This window comes from Anomaloglossus baeobatrachus, chromosome 3 (genome assembly GCF_048569485.1).
Source record: "Anomaloglossus baeobatrachus isolate aAnoBae1 chromosome 3, aAnoBae1.hap1, whole genome shotgun sequence".
In the NCBI taxonomy this organism is placed as follows: Eukaryota; Metazoa; Chordata; class Amphibia; order Anura; family Aromobatidae; genus Anomaloglossus; species Anomaloglossus baeobatrachus.
The window spans coordinates 513,993,225-514,010,208 of record NC_134355.1 but is presented as its reverse complement, the minus strand read 5'-3'; the positions used below and the strand labels follow the sequence as shown (position 1 = coordinate 514,010,208).

The following is a 16,984-nucleotide window of genomic DNA, read 5'->3' as shown; positions in this document are numbered from 1 at the left end:
TGGGGGTGAGACTCCAGGCTGTGGCACCGCCAAGTTAGAGCAACCATCACAGTGTGGATAAATGCTCGGCTCAGGCAGCAGGAGCTTACATGCAGTGCACGCAGAATAAAGCTTTGGAGCCTTGCTCCTTGTGTGAGACATGCTGCTGGAGTGGGGGCTTTGCAGAGAATGAACCCCAGGGAGAATATACAGAGGTCCACAACCGGAGACCGGCTGTGGCTTACCAGACCGCTGAGCGCGGTGTTGTGTGCCCTCCATATCCCGAAGCCCGGTCCCCCAGTCGCAGCACCTCAGCAGAGATGCAGAATACAGGATGTCCCAGAGCAGAGTGAACTCTGCCTGAGAAATGACTAGGGGGCGTTCCTATAAAAGAGCGGGAACTGGAGGGCTATAGAGACCTGCAGGGAAGGAGGGACGCCCCAGCAGTGGGGAGTGTCCCTCCCCTGTGTAGAACGGCCGCCGGGAGGAGCCGAACCTGTCCCTCTGCATGAGTGACATGCGAGGGCAGGAAAATGAAACTAGGCCTCCGGCGAAGCCGGGGCCTAAATTTAAGCGGCGAGGCCGACAAGCAGGCACCATCAGCGCGGTTCTCAGGCAAAAGCTAGAGAATCCGCCGGAAAAGTTAAAACAATCACATACAGCATACTCTCCCCTTACAATAAAGAACCGGGACCCCCAACATAAACGTCTCAGGTACTTAGCTGCTGAGACGCAGGGCCATGTCTCTGGGGATGAGTGCTCCGGTCCAACACAATCCTCAAGGGGCTGTGGATGGAGACCGGACTCCTGCCAAGCATGGAGACCGTGCTGGCTCCCACTTCAAGCCAGAGCCCAGAAGGGATGGTGAAGGAGCGCGGCATGTAAGGCTGCAGCCTTGTAAATCAACCTTAACAACACCGCCGACACAGTGGGGTGAGAAGGGACATGCCGGGAGTCCATACATGGACCCGCTTTTCTTCAAACTCTTTCCAAAAGTCAAACAAATCAGATGAGAATGCATGTGTGGATGTATGCCTCCTGACACAAAGCAATTAACTGGCTAGGACTGGCTACCAGGGGGTGTATAAGCTCAGAGGGAGGAGCTACACTTTTAAGTGTAGTACTTTGTGTGTCCTCCGGAGGCAGAAGCTAAACACCCATGGTCTGGGTCTCCCAAAGGAACGATAAAGAAAAAGTGAACGCTTGTTTGTTAGGAGCAGTGTCTGATAGTTCTGTCACATTTCTGGAACAGAGAAACAAAATTCATGTTTAGCACACGTCCTTTACAAGATGGGAACGAACAGAAGCTAAACGTCTGGTTTCGTTTTGTAACAGATCCATTTTCCACATGAATTTATTTTCTCAGTTCCTAAAATAGATACCAGCGAGCGAGTACAATACTGGGGTCAGGGACCATAGACCAGGAGCAGCGATCCAATGCTGGAAAAAAATAGCTGGAGTGGTGCTTTAACATTTACAAGAGAGCGATATTAAACCGTATTTAACACACTAATATAGATCGAGATAGATATATATAGAGATATATATATATATATATATATATATATATATATATATATATATATATATATATATATATATATATATATATCCATCTATATACAGTACGGACCAAAAGTTTGGACACACCTTCTCATTCAAAGAGTTTTCTTTATTTTCATGACTCTGAAAATTGCAGAGTCACATTGATGGCATCAAAACTATGAATTAACACATGTGGAATGAAATACTTAACAAAAAAGTGTGAAACAACTGAAAACACCTAGGTTACTTACCGGTAGCCGGTTTTTCCAGAACCCATGACAGCACCACGTGATTATATGGGTGCTGTCATGGGTGAGGGGAAAATATGTCTTATATTCTCGGTTCTTCAAAGTAGCCACTTTTTGATTTGATTACTGCTTTGCACACTCTTGGCACTCTCTTGATGACCTTGAAGAGGTAGTCACCGGAAATGGTCTTCCAACAGTCTTGAAGGAGTTCCCAGAGATGCTTAGCACTTGTTGGCCCTTTTGCCTTCACTTTGCGGTCCAGCTCACCCCAAACCATCTCAATTGGGTTCAGGTCTGGTGACTGTGGAGACCAGGTCATCTGGCGTAGCACCCCATCAATCTCCTCTTATTCAAATAGCCCTTACACAGCCTGGAGGTGTGTTTGGTGTCATTGTCCTGTTGAACAATAAAGGATGGTCCAACTAAATGCAAACCAGATGAATAGCATGTCGCTGCAACATGCTGTGGTAGCCATGCTGGTTCAGTATGCCTTTAATTTTGAATAAATCCCCAATAGTGTCACTGGCAAAGCACCCCCACACCATCATACCTCCTCTCCTCCATGCTTCACGGTGGGAACCAGGCATGTAGAGTCCATCCATTCACCTTTTCTGCGTCGCACAAAGACATGATGGTTGGATCCAAAGATCTCAAATTTGGACTTATCAGACCAAAGCGCAGATTTCCAATGGTCTAATGTCCATTCCTTTTGTACTTTAGCCCAAACAAGTCTCATCTGCTTGTTGCCTGTCCTTAGCAGTGCTTTCCTAGCAGCTATTTTACCATGAAGGCCTGCTGCACAAAGTCTCCTCTTAATAGTTGTTCTAGAGATGTGTCTGCTGCTAGAACTCTGTGTGGCATTGACCTGGTCTCTAATCTGAGGTGCTGTTAACCTGTGATTTCTGAGGCTGGTGACTCAGATAAACTCATCCTCCGCAGCAGGGGTGACTCTTGGTCTTCAGGGGTGACGCTTGTTCTTCCTTTCCTGGGGCGGTCCTCATGTGAGCCAGTTTATTTGTAGCGTTTGATGGGTTTTGCCACTGCACTTGGGGATACTTTCAAAGTTTTCCCAATTTTTCAGACTGACTGACCTTCAATTCTTAAAGTAATGATGGCCACTCGTTTTTCTTTACTTAGCTGCCTTTTTTCTTGCCATAATACAAATTCTAACAGTCTATTCAGTAGGACCATCAGCTGTGTATCCACCAGACATCTGCACAACACAACTGATGGTCCCAACCCCATTTATAAGGCAAGAAATCCCACTTATTAAACCTGACAGGCACACCTGTGAAGTGAAAACCCTTTCCGGTGACTACCTCTTGAAGCTCATCAAGAGAATGCCAAGAGTGTTGAAAGCAGTAATCCAAGCAAAAGGTGGCTACTTTGAAGAACCTAGAATATAAGACATATTTTCAGTTGTTTCACACTTTTTTGTCAAGTATTTCATTCCACATGTGTTAATTCAATGTGAATCTACAATTTTAAGAGTCATGAAAATAAAGAAAACTCTTTGAATGAGAAGGTGTGTCCAAACTTTTGGTCTGTACTCACACTATCTATATTAATATTTAATGTTTGCAACTTTTCAACAGAAGTATAAATATAAATGACTGCCAGCCACTTTGGCATGGGGTGGATAAATGGTGCCCTATACTTGTTGGATCACTCCCAGTGCATACACCCAACGTAAGCCTAATACACTAAGTGGCCCCCAGCTTCGAAGGAAGGTTAATTTCACAGAATCATTTGTCACTTTGTAAGCTGTGTGCAGCCTGAAGCACAAGACCCAGGAGAGCAATGTTATAGTTTACCCGCTAGTGAGTGCGGCACAATATAAACCACTATTTTATCACAACCGCAGGGTCTCTTTGGCAGCGACTTACCCGGAATGCATTTAGGGCAGTCAAATGGTCACTTTTAGTATTCTGTGACAACTCCTTTCGTTTCATATCAGCCAATTTCTCCTTTCCCTTAAAGAGAACAAAATACATGTAAAGTAAGCATCTAATGCAAATTCAGACATTAAAGGGAACCGGTCAGGGGATTCATGCAAGATGAATCAGGGGACAGGCTCCCTAATTTGCAAGTGAACAGGCAGAGTATACAGCAGAGCAGGACAGGTCTTTCCCTATACACACACATAGGGTGAGATCTGTCAATGAAGCAGAGTAGGGCAGGGAGACGCTAGCAATGACCCACCCTGATGACTACAGTCCTTGATCTCGGCTCCTGAGACCTCCACGTTCAGTAGAAAGAGGAGGCAACGGCACTCCCTTATCCACAGTACCTAACACAGCACCAGCCTTATGCGTGGGTCAGTGTCTGGTCCTACAGGTCAGTGAGTGCCGATCAGCAACAGATAACAGCATGCAGCAGTCTTCATAACCATCAGCACTTACCAAAGGAATTATAAATGGGTCTTTAAAGCTGAGACTTGCTGCAATCGTTAAGACTGGATCTAAACAGCAGAACAAAGCGCCAAAGAGGATCATCTTGCCAATATGTGGCTCAACAGGCAAGCGTGCCAAATGAAAGCCAAGTGGCGTCAGTTCCTCATGCTTATCAAGGGCATTCTAGAAGGGAATAAATAATTCAGAAATTATGCACCATTCTGGGAAAGGGTCGTTTCAATAATGGCTTCAGAAGATCGTAAACACTAGTCCCAACACATACATATAGATTACGGTTTTATGATGGTTTCATGTCTCACTACATACCAGTTCCATCAAATGAGTTATTGCTAGGATTATTGCTTCCCTTGATGGCGCGTCCATTACTTTTTGAAGGAAAGAGGCGATACCTCCTAGTTTTAGGATCTAAGAATATATGTCTGTAAGTGACTTTGGAAGCTAAAAACGTGACAGAAAAACAAGTCATAGTTAGAGATCTACCTTGATCTGAAGGCAGAGTTCTTCCAATGGTGTCCTCATGATTTCTGGCAGCTGGTATTCATCCAGCAGACTTTCCCTCAGTCTATTGTATAAATGGTAGCAGTAACCTGGCTTCACTCTGCAAGAAAATACAAAAATGTCCCACAAGACATAAAAAAAAGAAATAGACGGCACATGGACTATCCATTTTGTTATATATACAATATCATTCTGTAGCACAGAACTCTGTAAATGGTCCTGTAAATTACTGTAGAATGGCTGAGAAAAGAGAAAAAAAAAACAAACAAAAAAAACCACTCCCATAGCTGAGTGAGGACACCGCTCATCCCAGTCTCTCCCTGAAGCTCACATCGGAAGGTCATATTCTATGCCCGTGCGCTGTCACTTCAGCTGTAGAGGAGCAGGAATTGTCATGGGACCTCGTACGGATTACGTTGGACCTGGGTGATTTGAGGGTTAGTAAAATGGGAGAAAAAGGGTTGATTTTTTTTTGTACTGTATTTCAAACAAAGGCTTTTTTCGGTGTTTTGTTTAATTCTTTTCACTTAAAGATAATTAAAGTGGCGCGGGATCTCAGACGCCGTTCATTACTAAGCTAGGGCTTAGTGGCAGTTGTGAGCCGTTAACCCCTTATTACACAGATTGCCGCCACACGAGGGCAATCGGGATGAGCCTGGTAAAGTTCCGGGATTGTCCCATCTAATCGATGTAACAATCCTTTGTGGCTGCAGTCTGCTATTTTTAGGCTGGGGGTGCAATAAGCGTGGGTCTCCCAGCTGTCAGCTTTATCATAGCTGTGTATCAAAATTGGGGGTGGGGGGGTGGGGGGAAATCGCAAGCCTGTTTTAAAATTAGTTACTTAAATAATAATAAAAAAAAAGTTGCATGCATTTTTTCTTATTTTGATACACAGCCAATATAAGCACATGGCTAGGGGCTGTAGTCTGTAGCCGTACGCTTTATCTCTGCTGGGTATGATAATATGGTGGGACCATACACCAATAAATTTATTTATTTCTTTTACAGCAATAGAAACACACGCATGCACACAGCGCCTCTGATTGGTTGCAGTCAGACACATTGTCACACAGGGTGTGGGCACGTCTGACTGCCACCAGAGTCACAGGTACTGCCAGTGGGCGGGGAAGCAGTGCATTTGCATAAGGGATAATGAGCGGTCCCGGAAGTAGTGTTAAAGACGTGCGGGAGACTCGGTAAGTATAACGCGCTTGCTCTAATCTCCTATCCCTTCTACTACCATTTTAAAGTGCCGATTTCTGGTCCCCATAAATTTATATGGGGACTGGCATCAGGCCAGATATCCAAGACCAATTCCGGGACAGTTTTGTTTTTTCTATAAAACCCAGTTCGACCCGACTGATTCTGGTTGAGAGTCCGCACATCAGTAGTAACTAGGAAATGTTTCACTTTTGTGACAAAACTGAGGAAAAACACAACAAAATCTCAGCAACTAATTAACCTTTGCACATACCCTTACATGTGCTTGCACACATCACTTACAGCCGCGGTAAATGACTTTGGATGTGTGAGGAGCAGGTCAATTAATTGACCGAAATCACGTGACGTGAATCAAAAAGAATCTGATTAGTGCAAATTTTATAAACTATTAGTACAATTACTAATTTTTCTTTGGCTCTTTAAAAATTCACAAAGAGGGTCCTCTGAGAAATCTGGTTGCAGTAGGTGACCGCACTCAATCAGCATCAGGGCTTTATAACATACCGCAGAGTGAGTCATACAAGCCATATTATACGTGTGTATGTGCGTGACGTGTAATCACTCAGACTATTTAGGAGGACTTTTACAGTGTCATCTGGAATGAAGGAATAGTGACATTACGAACACCTTGTTGGGCAAAGAAGGAAGCGACGGTCTCCCAGACACATTCAGCACAGACAGCTGAAAAACGAATGCAGAACCCACAGCGCCCTTACCTGCCAGCTCGTCCTTTCCTCTGCTTGGCATTTGCATGGCTAACCCACTCTGCCGTCAAAGTGCGGATATTACTGTGGGTGTCATAATTGGTTTCCTTCATTTTGCCTCCATCTATGACATGGACCACATCATCTATGGTGATACTAAAATACATAAAGACATACTATTATCACAAAGCTAAAAAATTGTGGGCTCCAAGCACTTAGATGCCTCCCCCACCAAATCTCCCTTCTTTCCAATGTCACAAAGCGGATGAGAGTCTGTAACCTGATCCGTACTCCTCCCTCCCGCAGCGTGAGCTGGACTTGCACATGAGGTGACCGCCATCTAAGTCAAATTTCATATTTTTCAGTGGTTCACGGTTTTAAAGTGTGGGACGTTTTTCTTTACATTAGTTGTGTGAATCTATGAGGTCAATACTTGGTCGGGTACATTCTATTTACCTGGCATTAGACTTGATGCAAAACGATTAGCTGGACCCAAACCATGATCCACATCAGTAATCTGTGGGTGCTAGACAGTAGCCCCCTGAGGCCTAAGCCACATGGCATGAAAACGGACCGAGTGGAATGCAATAAAACACCGCATTCCACTCGGACCAATATTAGCCTATGTGTCAGCACCCATGAGCGATTATTTTCTCGGCCCAATCGGACCAAGAAAACAATCGCAGCATGCTGCGACTGTAATGCGAGACTCTTTCTCTCGCACCCATTCAAGTCTATGGGGCGAGAGAAAGATCGTACTGCAGTCGCAGTACACCGGTGTACCGCAAGTGCATGGCGAGAATGACAATAGCCGGCTACGGAGGAGAGAGGGCGATAAATCCCTCCCTCTCCTCATCCGTGCCGGCCGCCCCTCCTTAGCGCTGGCCCGCCCCTCCTAAGTGCCGGCCCGCCCTTCGCAGCGGAGGTCCTAATGCATGATCGGACCTCAGTCACAGCGACACTCGCATGACACTCGGCTCCCACTGTGCTGCCAGCACGAGCCGAGTGTCATGCCAGTATTAGTCCCAGTGTGGCTCCGGTCTTAAAATCGCTTCCTGCTTCCCAACATCCGTGGCCCTTCTTTCAATTAGCCGGCCTGGAATGATTTTATGGTTGTGGTTGTGACATTGTGCCAGGCTGGATAATCAAATGAACAGCCATGGATTCGGGTTCTTGTGGGTCCACTTAAGAAATCAAAGCTGATGGTTTGGTTCCTTCAAATTGATTGGCACCAACTCTGGACAGGGCACAGTTTTAAGAGTAAATTTGTAAAGAAAAACAGAATGTACTTGACCAAGAATCGACTAAATAGATTGCAGACCGGACATTGTTCACAAATTATTAAAACCATGACTGGCCATAGGAGATGAAATTTGACTTTACATTCCAGTTTTTTATGCAAAACCTCCCGCTCAGGCAGTGCGCGGGAGGTGGAGGGATCAGGTCTCTTAGCGAGCAGGTTAATAATATGCAAATATGACAAGTTTCACTTTTCTCTTGGACAAAATGACAGCTGGAGATTCTTCTGGAGACCACGTCATGAAGCAGCCTTAAGGCTCTGTGAGCACTAGTGCTTTTTACCCGCGGATTTACCCGCGGATTTGCCGCGGAAATTTCTTGAGAAATGTCTGCAATCTTTGTGCAGACATTTCCCAGCAAATTCTATGAGAAAAAAAAAATAGCTGTGCGCACTGTGCGGATTTTTCTCAAGAAATTTCCTTCAGAAGAATTTCTCGAGAAAATTTCTTGAGAAAATGAGCATGTCAATTCTTTTCCGCAGGTACCCTGCGGATTTCGGCAGTACAGCCTGCAAAATCCGCAGGGAACCACCCACGGGAAAATCGCGGCAAATTCACGGCTATTCCGCGGCAAATCCGCATGCGGATTTGGTGCGGATTTTTTGCGGAGGTCCGGAAATCTTTCACTCCCAGAAGTTTCTCAAGAAATTTTCTTGAGAAAATTCACATTTCTAGTGCGCACATAGCCTAACTCTGGAACATTACGCCAGTCCGACTCGCAGGATTATGGTGTGTCCTGGCATTGGCATCATATATGCCAGTTATACTAACAGCTCGACATTACTTTGATTTTATTGTGGAACCAACAGTATGAACATTTCTCCAAAGTATCCCAAGAGCCATTTTTCAACATGACCGCACCAGGCCGCATGTTACTCGTGCTACAGTGAGCAGCTTGAGAGGTCTAAACGTGCTATAATGGCCTGCAACGTCTCCAGACTTGTCTTCCATTAAGCATATCTGGGATGTCATTAGTCAGCAATTGCAAATGAGCTGTCAGCAGCGGATTTAGATGACTTGCCCAAGTGCATTCAGCGTGGCAGAACATTCCTTAGACATCCATTGATAGCATCCATGGCTTGTTAAAGTACATAATATATGGAGAAAAACAGGTTTTGAAAATTTTGTTCCCGTTTTTCATTTTCAGATCATTAACATCAATTCTGTGATTTACATCATTTTAATGTTACAATGTTTAAAAGGAGTATAGTAAAAATGACATTTTAATATAATCTTTGTGGTTCTCCTGATAAAGAAGTCAGAGTAATTTGAAACTTGTATTGATTGAAACGCAGTGTTCCTCAAATGCAATGTATCAATTTTTTTTTTGTTCTAAAACCGGCAGCGCAGAATATCCACATTTCCTATTACTTCATTCTCCTATGAAACACAGCCAAAGCCTGGGCTTCATAGAAGCAGTAGTATGGCAGTCATGGGCAGCAGGCCTCCAGCTGACATGAAAACGCATCAAAATTGCGGGGGTTGTGTGTTGAGATCAATGGGAGCCGTTGACAGCAGCATTTCGATTGATAATCAGCAGCAGTGGGAGCAGCTAGCGAGGTATTGGCAGGTCACATTAACACCTAGCAAGGAACATATCACATATCTATCTTATTCGTAAGATTAGCACATTGATGCCACGTCAACAGCGCCTCTCACCACCTGATACAGAAGCAAGAGGCACTGGATAACCACATTAGGGGGCTGAAACAGTGTAGATATCTTTAATATTATTTCTGCCGACAATATCTCCATCGGATTCCTTCAAATACAGCGTCGGACCGGCCCAGCAGAGCACCGGAGAATCCTCCGGTGGGCAACTGGGGCCCCCCGTCCCCAGTGAGCCCCCATGCTTTATATGGTGCGGGGTACCGCGGGCTTGTTACCGCAGGCTGGGCAGGGGTGTTTAGCGGGCAGACTAGCCCCCCCCTCCATGGTCTGATGGGTCCCCAGCCTTGCGATCATAAACTGCAGTGATCGCACAGAATAATCTGTGCAATCTCTGCAGTTTCGGTGGTTGTAGCAGGACCTGTGGTGAGCCATCACAGTCACGTGACTCACCACAGGTCCTTGCAGTGCGAGCGTCCTCAGCCTGCACAAAATGAGGTGCGTGCAGGAACTGCAGACCGCGCCTTTCATATTCAAATGTACAAGCGTCTTTAAGGCACGTGTACATTTAAACGGTGCGGTGCCAGGACTGCGGCAGAGGAGTTCCTCAGCACTGCACTGACATCCATTATCACCGGGGCCGCACGGAAGAAGCAGGCACCAGGTAAGCGCTTCTGCCTCCCCCCCTGCAGTGAGACCTCCCCTGCAGTGAGCCTCCCCCCCCCCCCAGTGAGACTCACTCCCCCCCCTCTGCACAATATACTGTATAGTTATCAGTTTCCTTTGCCCCCTAATGTATTATTATTAAATAAATAAACCACCACAGAGTTAGGAAGATGTAAGAATTGGCCGCATACATAGTAATTATTGTACTCACCTTGTCTCTGCAATGTTTGTCGCTATTACTATTTTTCGGACTCCAGGAGGGGGAGTCTTGAAGACCTGTTAAAATTGGATTTTTAGTTGTTACATTTTATTTTACAACAAATTTCCTCCAAACTGGATTACTAGTGAGCTATATACAAGCATAGTGGTGGTTACAGGAAGAATGTAGATTATCTTTTATATCTATGTATGGAATTTGTTGCCCTGTATCAGACAAACAGAGCTCCAACCACTACAAAGATACAAAGGAAAATAAATCAGCATTTAGACTTAAAACAATACTGAAGTTCAAGCAATTAGTCTGCCGCTGAGGAAGCCATAACAGCCATTTACAAGCACTTGGGTTTCCTGCATGTCCTCTGCCCACACATTAGGCCACCGGGACTAATTAATACAGCAATAACCGACCCTCACCACTAAGGCTAGGTTCACACACTGCTTTTTTGTTTTTGTGCGTTTTTTGCAGCAATTTGGTGCGTTTCTTGCTGCGTTTTTGCTCACTGCGTCTTTTTATCAGTGAACAAAAAAAAAAAAAAAAAAAAAAAAAAAAAAAGGTCTGATGTCATTTCCTTCTTCAATATGTTCTTCATTCTCCACTAGTGTATGCAGGAGAGCAGACCTACAAGGCTCAGCATCCTCCATCCAATAGTGTATGCAGGAGAGCAGACCCCAGCTGTCGAACTACAAGGCTCAGCATCCTCCTTCCAGGACTGTATGCAGGATTTCTTTGCCCCCCCAAACAAAAAAAAAATTGACGTGGGCTTCACCATATTTTTGTATGCTAGCCGGGTACAGCAGGCAGGTACGGGCTGCCCCCAACCCCCAGCTGCCTATATGTACCTGGCTGGGAACCAAAAATAAAGAGAAGCCCTTTTTTTTTTTTTTTTTTTTTTTTTTAAATTATTTCATGAATTTCATGAAATAATTAAAAAAAAAAAAAATGACGTGAGCTTCGCCTAATTTTTGTGTCCAGCCGGGTACAACTAGGCAGCTGGAGATTGGAATCCACAGTGCAGGGTGCCCATGCTTTCTGGGCACCCCCGCTGCGAATTGCAGTCCGCAGCCACCCCAGAAAATGGCGCTTTCATAGAAGCGCCATCTTCTGGCGCTGTATCCAACTCTTCCAGCTGCCCTGGTGACGGTGGCTCGCTGGGTAATAATGGGGTTAGGGCTAGCTGTATATTATCAGCTGGCCCTAAGCCTGAAATTCATGGTGTCACGCCAATATTAGGCATGGCCACCATGAATTTCTAGTAAAGATAAAAAAAACCACAACACACAGAAAAATATTTTTATTAGAAATAAAACACAACACAATTAGTGACTCCATCTTTATTGAAATAAAGAACCCCCTTCCGCAGTAATCCTGGGTCAGGGTCCCGTGCCGTCCAATCCGGATCCAATATCATCTGATCGGTTTGCTGGAAGGCAAAGCGATCATATGATGTGTCAGGTTCAAGTGCCTGAATCACATCACACATCAGCTGATCGTATAAAAGCCGTTTATACAAACAGCTGATGCATCGGTGCAAAAAAAAAAACAAAAAAACCTCACTTATGTGCTGATTACCGGCAGCTCCTGGAGAGAGTCTGATCCCGTCCGATCGCTGCAGGAGCTGCCGGTAATCAGGGATGAAGTCTCCTGACGCATCCGCTGATAGGTTAAACCGGCCGGGCGCTGGCGTCAGCGTCACCCCGAGACTTACGATCAGCTGATGCGTCAGGTGACTGCATCAGGTGATCCATCGCCAGATCCTGCATCCTGCAGGCATACGTACCCGGGGAGACTGCACACAGTCAGAGCGGCGGTACCGTGAGAGGAGATGGGAGTGGGCATGGCACCGGGAGTCTGCAGACAGGTGAGTATGACTTTTTTTTTTTTTCTACTGTTCACTTTTGATTTCGCAGCTGCCTCCACCTCCCGCCCAGACATGGCGCCGCACGGCAACATACATGCACAGGACTGGAGGTAGAAGTGGCGGTGACGGTACCGGGAGGATTCACGCTTCTGTATTTACTGACAGAAGGAATCCTCTTCCTGTACATGTTACTTTACTACCCACCTCCTGCGTTTATAGCCGCGCTTTTGGTCTTAGAAACGCACCAAAATGCAGCTATAACAACAATTTGCGTTTCTCATTACGTCTTTCAACATCCCATTGCACTCAATGGATGAAAACCACGGTGAAAAACGCGGGAATAATTGACATGCTGCATTTTTGTGGTCACCACAAAAACGCAGCTGAAAAAAAAACGCTGTGTGCAGACAGCAAAAATGAAAAAGACTCTGCTGGGGGAAGCAAAGTCATGCAGTTTTCTGGGCAAAAACGCACCCGAAAAACGCGCAAAAACACAGCGAAAAATGCACTGTGTGAACTTACCCTAAACACTCAAAACTCATCCTCAGATCTTTTCCTGGGAGCAGAATCTGTTTTCACTACAGTCATGCAGACTTTCACAACTGTTCAGCTTGGGATAGCACGAGCAACCTACACTTATCATAGGGAACAGGTCATCCGATTTAGGCTACATTCACATTTCCGTCTTTTTCCATCAGTCGCAATTCGACGCCTAGAGAAAATACGGTATCCTGCAAAATAATTTGTAGGATTCAGTTTTTTCCCCATAGACTTGTATTAACGACGTATTGCGACAGATGGTCCTTCGTTACATCCGTCCCGCGATGGATCAGTCATGGAACGACTGACCGTCAGGCAGAAGCAACGCACAATGCAACGTTTCTTGTGTGCGTCGAAAAAAAAAAACGGACAGGGACGGATCTGTCGGCGTCCGTCGTTTGGTATAATGGAAGCCTATGGGCGCAGGATCCGTCGTCATTCGTGAAATATCTCTCTCTCCCAGAGACCAGTGGTATAGTTTTTGCAAAGAAACTAATATTTCTTACAAAAAAAATATGCTGGATTCCGTTTTTTTTTTTTTACACTGTCAGTCACATCAGTTTCGATACAATCTGTGCCGGATCCCTCTCATCAGTCACAAAACTGATTGCGACTGATGGAAAAAGACAGAAGTGTGAAAGTAGCCTTACTGTCCACTCCGCAGCATCAGGAGTCAGATCCTGGATGAATGATTGTAGCAGCAAGGTATAGGAAAATATAATATAAATATCCAGCTGGGGCCATCGCTAGAGACCACTACTCCGGCTCCACAAGCTCTTCCCAGCACTGCTGCAGGTGACTGACAGGTCTGACCCCCGTGTGCACAGAGACCTGTCAATCACCTCTAGGACAGCTGGATCCATAATGCTTAGGCTCTGTGCGCACTGGGAAATGGAATTTTCTTGAGAAAATTCCGCGTCCTCTCAAAGATTACCGCACCCGCGGTAAAAAACCGCGGGAAACCGCACCCGAAAACCGCATGCGGTTTGCCGCGGTTTGCCGCGGCTTTACCGCGGTATTGTTCGCGGTATTGCCGCGGTTTTGCCGCGTGCGGGTTGGGATGTGCTTTATTGCATTCAATGCAATAAAGCACATTGAAGAAAAAAAAAAAAAAAAAAATACATTTAATTCTGATAGTAGATAGACAGAAGAATAGATAGAGGGATAGATAGATAGATAGATAGAGGGATAGATAGATAGATAGATAGATAGATAGATAGATAGATAGAGGGATAGATAGATAGATAGATGACAGATCGCTGCATTTCCCACGGTCGGCAGTGAGTTCACATTACCGGCCGTGGGAAATGACCGGTAATTACCTCTGCTGTCTGCTGCATTCAGCCTGTGTCTGTGACAGTCGCGGCTGGATGTCAGCAGTGCAGGACGCCGGAGCCGGAGCTGTGGATGTCGGAGCTGTGGATTACGCCGGAGCTTTGTTTGGGGGGGTTAATAAAATGGTGAACGAGGCTTGTTGGTTTTATTTAAAATAAAGGATTTTTCGGTGTCTGTGTTTTTTTCACTTTACTTACGGGTTGATCATGTCAGCTGTCACATAGACGCTGCCATGATCAAGCCTGGGGTTAATGGCGGTGGTCCCCCATCACCATTAACCCCTTGTATTACCTTGTCACCACTGCTACACGGTGGCAAGAAGAGCCGAGGACACGCCGGCAGTGCCGCATAATGGATGCGACAGTGCCGGGGCAGCTGCGGCTGATATTCTCGGCTGCCGGAGGGGGAGTGAGGCGGGGGACATTACCCCTGCCCCTCTCCCTCCCCAGCCTGAGAATACCGGGCCGCCGCTGTGTGCTTACCTCGGCTGGACGGTAAATATGCAGCGGAGCCCACGTTCTTTTTTTTCTATATTTCCGTTTTCTTTCTATGTGTGTTCTATGTGTCTGTGTCTATGTGTTCTATGTCTGTGATGTGTCTGTGTGTGTGATCTGTGTGTGTTTACTCTGTGCACGGCTTCCTCTTCCTGTAATGACATCACTTCCCTGCAAAACCGCAAGCAAGTGATGTACATTACCGGAGGTAAACCGCGAAATACCGCAGGGAATAACGCAGGAAAACGCAGTGAACCGCACAGAATTTGCTGCCTGCGTTATTCCCTGCGGGATTTCATGAGTAACATTGAGTCAATGGAGTGAAATCCCGCAGCGATGTGCGGAAAAGAAGTGACATGCACTTGTTTTTGCTGCGGGATTCCCGCAGCAAAACATGCAGCTGTCAAATTCCGCCCAGTGCGCACAGGATTTTTTTTCTCCATAGGATTTGCTGGTGATTCACTGCAGAGATGTTATGAACATTTTCTGCAGCGAAACATGCAGCAAATCCGCGGCAAAATCCGCGAAAAATCCGGTAAGTGCGCACATAGCCTTACAGTGTAACCGTTGTTAAATTTTTCTTTCATAAATCAATAGCACACAAAAGAATAAGCAATTTTCTAATATATCTTATCCGGAAAAGTTGCTTCTTTCTCTGCCAGAAATGATCAGTCATTATCAAAATTCTCAATTCTGCAGTACAATCTATATTCAGAGAAGACTTTCCCATTACTGAGATAGGAGATGGCCCCTGTTACTGAGGAGATTCTAGATTACATTCTCAGATGACAGGTTCCCTTTGATGAAGCTGCTCCAATATCCCACTTCCCTTAAATGATAAGTGGAACTTCTGCTGTCTACAGAATAGAACCAAACAGCGCAGAACCATCAGGAGATCAATACCTTCAGAAAGATTTACTTGCCATACACACAAAGCTACAATTTCAGCAAACAAAAAACGGATTTTTGTGTACTCACCGTAAAATCGTTTTCTCTTAGCCATCATTGGGGGACACCGGACCATGGGAAGTCCCTCGCTGTTTGCAAAAATCCTGCACAGATAATTTACCGGTGGCGGGGGGAGGACCCAGAGCTCAGGAACTCACACTGTTTGAGCAATGGTCAGCAGAGCTAAAAGTGAAGCAAGTACCTCACCAGAATCAGCCGATGGCGCTGCGTCCTCAGGAAGGAGTAAGCTCTGTGGAGATCTTCGCACGCTTTCCTGGGGGAAGGGGGGGGAGAAAGCTTATCGCTAAAAGAGCGCCAAGAAGAAGTCAGTGTGCCCCCCCCCCTGCTGTCGGTAGCAAAAAACGGCGGGGAGGGAGCTTCTGTGACAGTTTTTCTCCCCCTCCCTCCAGTCAGCACACATTTTGTCACCGTGGATTATCTCTGCCGACTTTACTGCAATCAGAGCATGCAGCGAGAGAAAATAAACAAAGCAAATAAACAGTGTGAGTTCCTGAGCTCTGGGTCCACCCCCCGCCACCGGTAAATTATCTGTGCAGGATTTTTGCAAACAGCGAGCGACTTCCCATGGTCCTGTGTCCCCCAATGAGGCATCAGAGAAAGGTACAATTTCAGCAGCACACCCCAGAAGAAGCTTTCAAGGTGAAACCTTTGCAGGACATGCTTCTGAAATCTCAACTTTTAGAGCCGAATTCCTTAGGACAGGGGTTGTGCACGTCGGTCTAAATGATGGCAGCGCTGGACTGAGATGCATGTAATTCATTAGAAGATGCACACTTCATGAATTAGGCTGATCTTACGACTGCAGTGCACCTCTGCCTGAAAGGTTACTTCAAGCACCTTAATGAATTTCACCTTTAATTCTTACTAAAACTGGATCTTAGCGAGTATGGCAAATAAATCTTACCAGAAAGGAATATTACACCAGCTTTGTGATCACCACGTGCAGCCGACCAAGAGATATTACACGCTGATGGTGTGAGCATGTATTACCCCATCTCACTGCTGCCCAGTCACATTCTGCACTTTAGGATTTTTACTCTCTTTCTTTCTGATGTTACAGATACCATTTTGGGGTGCAAATAGGGTTTTGATCCCTTTTTATTAAATTTTTGGGGAGAATTACATTGACTTAACAGTATTAATGGCATTTTCCAAGCATCAGTGAGAAATTTATATTTTGATAGATTGTATTTTTACAGACTTGTTCGATACAGATTTTTTTTATTTAATGGCTATAGTTTTAATTGGGGCAAAAGGGAGATTTAAATTTTTATGGTTTCTGGGTTAGTTATATTTGACTTTTTTTGGTTTTTTTTTTAAAGCATTATTTTTGGTCCACTCAGAGGACGTGACTCTGCGATTGTCTGATCACTTGTTCCACATATTG

At 45.4% G+C, this 16,984-nt stretch overlaps 1 protein-coding gene across 1 annotated transcript in view; it reads right to left on the bottom strand.

Annotated features, from left to right (window-relative positions):
* DHX36 (DEAH-box helicase 36) overlaps positions 1-16,984 on the bottom strand; it is a 193,142-nt gene that overhangs the window by 23,336 nt on the left and 152,822 nt on the right. Inside the window, exons 14-19 of the mRNA XM_075340720.1 lie at positions 10,393-10,457; positions 6,622-6,765; positions 4,667-4,784; positions 4,493-4,591; positions 4,175-4,348; positions 3,659-3,745 (exon numbers count right to left, since the gene is read on the bottom strand). Of these exons, the coding sequence (XP_075196835.1) occupies positions 3,659-3,745; positions 4,175-4,348; positions 4,493-4,591; positions 4,667-4,784; positions 6,622-6,765; positions 10,393-10,457 (687 nt within the window). The remainder of the gene's footprint in view (positions 1-3,658; positions 3,746-4,174; positions 4,349-4,492; positions 4,592-4,666; positions 4,785-6,621; positions 6,766-10,392; positions 10,458-16,984) is intronic.